At 45.3% G+C, this 8350-nt stretch overlaps 2 protein-coding genes across 2 annotated transcripts in view; both read left to right on the top strand.

The window, feature by feature from the left end:
* SWI5 (SWI5 homologous recombination repair protein) overlaps window positions 1-2230 on the top strand; it is a 13975-nt gene extending 11745 nt beyond the window's left edge. Inside the window, exons 3-4 of the mRNA XM_019474057.1 lie at window positions 941-1035; window positions 1502-2230. Coding sequence (XP_019329602.1) covers window positions 941-1035; window positions 1502-1566 — 160 coding nt within the window. The 3' untranslated portion in view covers window positions 1567-2230. The remainder of the gene's footprint in view (window positions 1-940; window positions 1036-1501) is intronic.
* Window positions 2231-8209: 5979 nt separating this feature from the next.
* The window catches only part of COQ4 (coenzyme Q4), a 6772-nt gene continuing 6631 nt past the window's right edge, over window positions 8210-8350 (top strand). The window contains exon 1 of the mRNA XM_009286996.2: window positions 8210-8339. Coding sequence (XP_009285271.1) covers window positions 8210-8339 — 130 coding nt within the window. The remainder of the gene's footprint in view (window positions 8340-8350) is intronic.

Raw genomic sequence — 8350 nt, 5'->3', positions numbered from 1 at the left:
CTCGCTGGTGGGGTGGTGTGAGAAGCAGAAAAGGCCTTGACTCTGTGTCAGCACTGCTCAGCAATAACAGAAACATCTCTGTGTTATTAACACTGTTTCCAGCACAAATCCAAAACACAGCCCCATACCAGCTACTGTGAAGAAAATTAACTCTACCCCAGCCAAACCAGCACACCTGTAGAACACTTTGGCATGACGGGTGCCACATCCAGGGTAGTGCAACTGTTTTATTGTGGTTTCTTATGACACACTGTGGCAGCTGCTTATTGGCAACTGTTTTGAGATAAAATTGCTGCTTGATTTTTACCCCAGCCAAACCAGCACACCTGTAGAACACTTTGGCATGACGGGTGCCACATCCAGGGTAGTGCAACTGTTTTATTGTGGTTTCTTATGACACACTGTGGCAGCTGCTTATTGGCAACTGTTTTGAGATAAAATTGCTGCTTGATTTTTAAAGAGAGGGAATCTCTGTGGATTATTCATTGCGAAGGAGTGATATTTTCTAAGATAACGTGTAGTGCATAGAATGGAAATGGTAGAACAACAAAGGCTGTTCCAAAAGCTTTTTTGTTTTATCCTTAAGGATAAACAGACCCTCTTAATTTTTTTTTCTGTAGATTAGAGATACATATAAATTGAATTCACCACAGCCTATTCCTGTTTCTACTTGATTCTGAGAATTCGGGTGGATTGGTTTTTTGATAAGTCTTGACGTGGCAAAAAAACTCAAAATGAGGATCTGCTCATTTGCAGCTTTCATCTTGACTTGCAGCAACTGTACTTGCTGCCTTCAGATTCCACTTTTGATGTGCCAGGCTTGGGTATCTCAAATATCCTCGCTGTGCTTGGTCGGTGGTGGCAGAACTCGCTATGCAGCAGCAGCAGCAGCAGCAATCCCTCTGTGTCATTTTTGACCTTTCTGGTTTTATTGTTACAGAGGCTACAGCCTGGAGGAACTGGAGAAGCACATCTCTCTGCTCCATGAGTATAATGATATTAAAGATGCTGGACAGATGCTGCTGGGCAAGCTGGGTAAGGAAGGGGAAAGCTGTTGAAGAACTTCTTAGTCAATGTTTTCATATAGACAGAGAGAGAGAAGCTACTACGCCATGAAGGCAGAGCTTGTTTTAAAGATTGTTCCATTCTGGGCTTGTATTACCAATCACTTGTGCAAGCACAGACGCTTCTGTCGTTATTTTCTTGGAATGTTTGTAGAGCTGAACGTGTGAAATAATTGTCATGTACTGGTATTTTAGTCTGTGTTATGGATTACCAACATTTGATAAGTCTTACTAATTTTTGTCAGTTTTGTTCTTCATATGCTTAAAAAAAGAAAAGTGTTGAGACAAGTGGGGAGCATAGCTGCAAAACCTTAGCTTGGTTTCTCGGCTATGGGAGGCTCTATGGGATAGTTAGGGGCCACTGGGAGGAAAACGCAACTTTTCTGACTGATCTGATCTTTGTTTAATGAAAGCAATGGTATTTCTTTCTTTTCTAGCTGTTATCCGAGGGGTTACTACAAAGCAGCTCTACCCTGAATACGACCTGGACCTAAGCGACTAGTACTGAACCTGAAGACTGCCACGTCCTGCAAAAATGACTGTTACCAGGCCGTTACGTTTTGGTGTCATATCGGTTTAGAAGTGATACAAGGTGGCCTCGGAAGTATGTATTGCAACAGAGTGTGGGTTAACAGCCTTATTTCTAAGAAGCTTTGGAACATGAAAGTTGTTGAATCTGTCAGCTGTTTCCTGCTTGTGGGAAAGGGACGTAGGACTGTGGATAATTTTGTCTACTACCTGATCAACAGGTTTTTTTATTTTTTATTGGAAAGGTTTTAATTCAGGTTGACATTAAGACTCTTTCCATCGAGCCTTTGCTTCTCTACAACATCCAGGGGCTATTTGGATACACTAATCTGCAGGTGGAAGCAGCTACTACTGAATGGATAGAGGAAGCGCAGGCGTACAAATGTGCAGTGTAATAGCTGCTTTGAAAGAAAAGAAAAAACCCTCAGGAGTAAGGAGGGAAGAAGGCTGAAGTTGTGGTGGTTTGGGGGTTTTGTTTTGTTTTATGATCAAATCTGGGTAAGTCTGGATGTTCTGCGTTTTTGTACTTAACTGCTCTGGTATCTAGAGGTTTTGTATCATTTCTGCAGTAAATGACAAAATGTGAAGTTGTGTTGAACTGTCCAGTCTGAATAAAGCAGCTATTGCATTTCTCAGTGATTCACTTTAAAAGCCTATAAAACATTGCACGAACCTGGGAACAAATTCTTAAACTATATTCTGAGGTAACTATAACTTCTATTATTCAAATGTTCTCTGAAGGCTTTTATGGAGGCAGTGTGGCAGCACTACCAAGTAATGGGTAGGTGCAGAATTACCTTTACTCTCTTCTGAACGCAGAGTCACTGTGAGTGTCCTAAACACAAAATTATGTTGAGAGCATGAATGTTTCAAAGTCAGGTGTTAGGATTGAGGGTGACTGTACAGACTAAATTTGGCTGCTTTGTGCAGTTCTAAGTGATAAAGTGCTCTGCTGACTGCAGATCCATTGTCCCTTTTTCACTCAAGCTTGATGTCCTTCTGCCCATTTCTACTTCTAAGACCTTCTTGCCAGTAAGTTTCCCCCCTGGTCTCCAGTCAGGCCCATGCTGCAGTCTGCTCGTTATTTCCAAATTTGAATCAAATGACTCTGTCCTCGTAGCGCTTGGAAACCAGAAAACGGTCACAAGGCTGCTGCTGAGAACAGATAATCGTTTCTGCGCTCTTGGTTCTGGACCTGGCACAGAAGCATCACTAATAAGTATCTTGTTTTGCCACAAAAGCTGCGGGGAGGGGTCTGAAGACGGGGGACAGGCAAAGCCTGTGTATTCTGTGATTCATTCAAGCAAGTCTCTGCTAACGTGCAGCTGTGCTTCTCTGGAGGGTATTTACTGCGGCCATGTAAGAATGGACTCTCATGGGTATAGTTACAGGTATAGCCTCCCCACCATAAACCCCTCTTGCCAAGTGTGGAAATCTCCTGTGTTTTGGAGTAGTTTTAAGGGGAGGAAAAAAGTCACAAGAAGACTAGAACTGGGAAATGCTAACTTTGTTCTCAAAACCCACGTTGCTGTTTTGGCTGGTATTTTCTGTGTGAAAGAGCTGGTTTAGCCTGGAGCGTTCCAACCAAAATGTTAGTCTGGCAATGGCACAAGCAGCTGGAAATGTTTTTTGCAATGGGATGTACAGAAATTCCTTCAGTTTGTGTTAGGCGTAAGCCACACGGGATGAAGTATACTCCGTTACCAAAGTTACTGAAGGTTATTTAAGGGCTGAGAAGTCCCCGTTTTCTTCTCCTCCTTGTAGGAGCACTGGTATTAAAACTTGCAGCTGCAGCCATGCAAGTGTTCTGCCCGGCTCCAGAACTCATGCTTCCGTGGCGACGGGTTTACACTTCAGTTAGCGCAAGACAGTTGTCCGAGGAAGGTGCCCTGACCCCAGCCTCTTGTCCACGGAGGATGAACGCACGCAGAACCAACCGGCCGAGGTAGGAGCAAACTGCCCTTGGGGAGTCCCTGCGGCTCCGCAGCTGGCACGGTGACGTGCCACGTGGTGGCAGCTCCGCTCCGCTGCTGTTCCGGCTGCTCCGTGCAGCGCAGGGAAACCCAGGTCAACTGAAAGATTCCAGGGTTTAAGTTAATGACTCCTGGGGTGCTTCAGGACAGGGCTGAACTCTGCCACTTAGGTACTTCATCACAGCCCCTCTTGCTGCTCCTCCCAGAGTTACTTCTTGTACCTTAACAGCTGTCTGGAGGATACAAGGTGCTGGCCTTTGTCCAAATCCAGAGGAGGAACAGAACAAATCTCTTCTACTGATTTCTGTAAGTAAATCTCCAAACTCTCTAACAATGTGTATAGCTGGAAAAATACTGAGTGTAAGAACGGCAAGCGTAACTTCAGATTTTTAATTTAAATTTAGAAAGTGTATTTCTGCCAAGTCAGACCCAGCTATAATGAGCTAACAGATAACAAGTGGTATTACAGAGCTTACAGAGTTTCACTGAAGGGCAGTACATGCTGTCTGCATGGAGCTGCTGCAGAGCAGGATACCAGAGACCCCCTCAACATCCTTGGTTCCTCGGGAGGGGGGATTAAAAAAAAGCAGCATGCTTTTTTTAGTGAGTCAGCATACTCACAGATGAGTACTGAGCCAAGAAACAGCCTCTTCCCCTTTAGGTCACTTTCAGTTTTATTTCTTGTGTATCACCTTATGCATCAGTCCCTATTACAAGCCTCTTTCCTCATCACACATACCTACTCTGGATATAACCATTTCCTTGCATTGCTCTGTGCAAGCTGTGTTTTCTCCTGCGCGTCCCTCTTTTAGTCTGATTTTGAGCTCTTACGTGTCTGAAAGCAGGGCTAATGGAAAGAAAATACTCTAGGACAACAGAGGGAAAATAAAATCCATATAGTAGATAAGTTATGCTGCCAGTTGCAAGGAACAAACAAATCCGTGCAATCAAGGGAATACATCTCTGTAAGACACTGTATTTCCTGCTGCTAAACAATTTGGGGATGGGCTTTTATATCCCTTAGCAACCTAATGTTCCCAAAGTCAACAGGAATTTTGGCACAGCTAACTCCTGTTAATGAACTGTTTGCGATGCTTTTAAAAAAATTATACAGCCTGTCACTGAAAAAAATGCCTCTCTGATTAAAGTCATCTCAAGGAAAGGGTGGAAGTGAACTGCAATTAACCTCTTTCCTTCTGCTGTCCATCATGCTGTCAGCATGTAGCTGCGTTATTGTGCTACAGAGATTGCCTGTGGACGTTCCCTCCGTAGCACACACTCAGCTGTCTGCAGCGTGGGCCATCGCAGCGTCCGTCTCATGAAGACGACTTTCATCCTGATGGCCTAGTGTTTTCTCTAACTCTGTTTTCACTTTAAGCTGACAGTCCCAAATTGCGTTCTGTATACTCTGCAGGTTCCACTGGGTTCTCAGAAGGGCATCATCCAGTGTGAAAACACCATCGCGTATTCTTCGCACTTGTGTGCACACGGCAGATGATTTCAGCTCCAGACCAACCTCATGAACTATTTTTCGGAGGTACTGCTGAGTCTCATGCAAGCAATGGATTTCTAGAAGGACAGAGAGAGTCCGTCAGAAGAAACAAAGCATTGACGCAAACGCAGACCTTGTCTGTAAATCCAGACATCGCTCACACTTATGCTGAAAGAACTGGTTTGGTAGAAGAGACTAAGATACAGCACACTGAAAGAACTGGTTTGGTAGAAGAGACTATTTAAGATACAGCACGGGTGGATTATGATTTTCTGGAATACTGCAGGGTGTCCTAGCACCTCCCAAAGTGAATGTTTTAGAAAACAAACCCATAGATACAGGGGAGTAATGTAGAAATTTAGGTATTTCAAAGGGTGATAAGAAAAGGTAGCTTTTTAATGAGACAATTTGTGAGGAGTAGGAGACTGGTTGCAGGAAAGCAAACCACGCTTTAAAAGAAAAAAACAAACCCAACCCAACCACACTGAACTGCATTACACTGAAACATTGGAATAAGGAAGAATTTTGCCCCGTAGGTATTCACTATGCAAATTTTTTTGCCTCGGTCTTAGATGTGGAACTGGCAGGGAAAAACCTGTGATCTAGGTGCACAAGCTGGCTTGATTTACTATAGCAGCTTCAGTGCTGTGAGGGTTCCAGATCTTGCCCTACCAAAAAAGCTTTCCACCACACTAAAGAATTCATCTAACACGGAGATGCTTTTGTGACTTTGGAAACTACAAATCATTACATTTTCTGCCGGGATTACCAGTTACAAATTGATACAAAATTCCCATCAACTCATTTTGCATTAAATCACGAATAAGAAACTGAAGTTTACCGACTTATTTGCCATAATATATACTCAGACTTCCCCAGTAGTTTTTGTACCAGTCCTACCTAGCTGGAATTCTGGAAGTGCGAACTGGAGGCATCGGATTGCTGTGATTATCGGAGGGCTTTTTCCCATGGGGCGAATCAGTCCTTTGACAGCCAGCTCGTATGCCTCTTGTGTTTTCATATCAATGTTAGAATGCCTGGAAAAAGAAAAAAAAGGAGCAGAGCAGACGCTTAGTCCTTCTCTTCAATGGGATTCAAAATATGTCCCCCCCCAATAAAGCAGAGCTGCAATTTTTATTCTTAAAACTGGCTATGTGTTGAGTCTTTGCATCCATTTTAATGCTATATATACTGTCAGTAGTGTAGCAGTTTGGGAGGGAGGTAGTTGGTCATGTCTACAAGATATTTTTGTAGGTCCTAATGTAGCTGGAGATTTCAGGATACAAGAAGGACACTTAACTGCAACCTCTCACCAGAGTACAGAGCACTCGGAGTAACTCCTCTCTGTTCCTGTCTAGCACTCCAACCTTTAAAGACTTTGATTATGGCAAACAGAATCATCTCATTTGTTTTAGACCAGCAAATGGCAGTCAGATCAGGTCAGCTGCATTTCCCCACTGGATACGTACATCAGCAGGGCCTTATGATTTGTTCCTTGAATGACAGCGAGAATCCGTTCCAGCTTCTCCCTTGTGATATGATCTGCAAATATTAAGGTAGAAACAAAGGCTCAATTATCCATCCAGAAACTGGAAAGAGACAGCAGTCTGAAATGTGCCATCAGGGTATTACTGTCCCTTTGGCAGGCAGTCGCATCGAAACGGGCCGATGGGAACCGCCGAGGTGGCTTTAGCAGAGTCACTTCTCCTGGCTGTACTGTGGTAATGCACAGAGCAGCACAGCGCTGGACTACAAAGGGAAGAATCATTCTGCTTAATTGATTTTGGGATGTTGGCTCCAGTTCCTCTTATCGGGTGTTTGAAGAGTTTCATTCGAGGAAAGCTTCTAACCGCTATCTCTAGGTATGATTTATGGAGAGATCTGGGTCCCACCCAATCCAGTAGCGACCACTGTGATCAGGACTCATACCGGCCTTCTGTATATTGTGGTTGTATTTAGCACCGGACTGTGATGTCAGGACTGCGCGTGGGCTGCATGTACAAATAAAAACTAGAAAGCATTTAAGGCATACCTTTTATCTTTGTGCAACGTACCAGGTTAAATGCTTTGCAGTTAAAATGCTATTTGTTTGGTGGTCTGTTTTTTTAAAAAACACATCAATTTTGTTTCTTACCAAATGTTGTCTTCTCTACTAGCTTCCCTGTGTCTGAGAAGTCATCAGTGGCTTTACCAAACAGCCCACCGACAGTATAAACCTTGAAGAAGGGCAAAGAGTGCAATTTATTAAAGAAATACTCCAAGCAATTGAGTAGCAATATTCTGCCGTGCAGCTGCTAGGAAGTACAGGCTATGAGGATGTTGCACAAAAAGACAGCAGCCTCCTCTGCTCACACGGCCACGTGTGGACGCTCACGTGAAGGATGAATTCTGGACCCTGAAAAGCTCTCAGAAGCATTGGTGGGTTTGAGACTCAAAAGCAGAATCACCGCCACAAGGCCAGTCCAGGGCACCGGGGCAGGAGTCGAGTGTGAGGTTGCGCTCAGATGTTCTGAGGCCCTTGAGAGCCATCACCTACCTTGGTCAGGTGGCAGTTGTACAGATCAGTGAGCAGCTTGTTCCCGTGGCCTATGCCAAGTACTGAAACACAGAAGACGGGGAACCCGTTATTCAGCCACACGGAAGGTTACTGACGTGCGTTTACACAGCGCTGCACACGCACCGTACTTTTCTCCCCCCCCCGGACAAGGGCCCTATCTCCTTAGAAGTGATGTCTGAGCGGTGCAATTAGACCCCCAAATTATTGCCTGTCATTAAAACTGTAAGGCTGTAACTAGGGCTCTTGGATTTCCCCAGAACTTTCCACCTGGGTACTTGTCAGGGCAAATGCTTAGCGATGCCGGCCACAGCGAAGCCAATTCAGGTGGTGGAGCGGAGACGGGGGGGGTTACGTGGCAGTTCACTGACGGTGTCACAGGCAGGAGCCTGGTGTCTCACAGCAAAGCCCTGTGTGCCAGGGGTAAGGGGTCGCTCCCGTCTCCTGGCATGGCCGGTGTCTTGTTGGATCGTTTCTTCTGTGTTTTAGCATTTATACTCTCAGCCGGGCTGTGAGACGCGGGGGCTGCCGCTGTGTAATGGCTGAGCGTTCACTGCTTCTTCCCCACGCGGAAACCCATCACCTCGCAGCCGGCGGGATGCGGTCCCGCTCCGGGACGAGACCCACCGAAGACTCCCGAGGCCTTCACGTCCAGCCGGTGACCCGCTCCGATCTTCAGCCGCCTGAACCGCGGGCCTCGCACTGCAACGGAGACAGCGTCGGGGCCGGTCGGCAGCGC

Source organism: Aptenodytes forsteri, unplaced genomic scaffold, assembly GCF_000699145.1.
Source record: "Aptenodytes forsteri isolate BGI_AS27 unplaced genomic scaffold, ASM69914v1 Scaffold136, whole genome shotgun sequence".
NCBI classification, from domain to species: Eukaryota; Metazoa; Chordata; class Aves; order Sphenisciformes; family Spheniscidae; genus Aptenodytes; species Aptenodytes forsteri.
The sequence above is the reverse complement of the archived record's forward strand: the minus strand, read 5'-3'. Positions and strand labels throughout refer to the sequence as shown.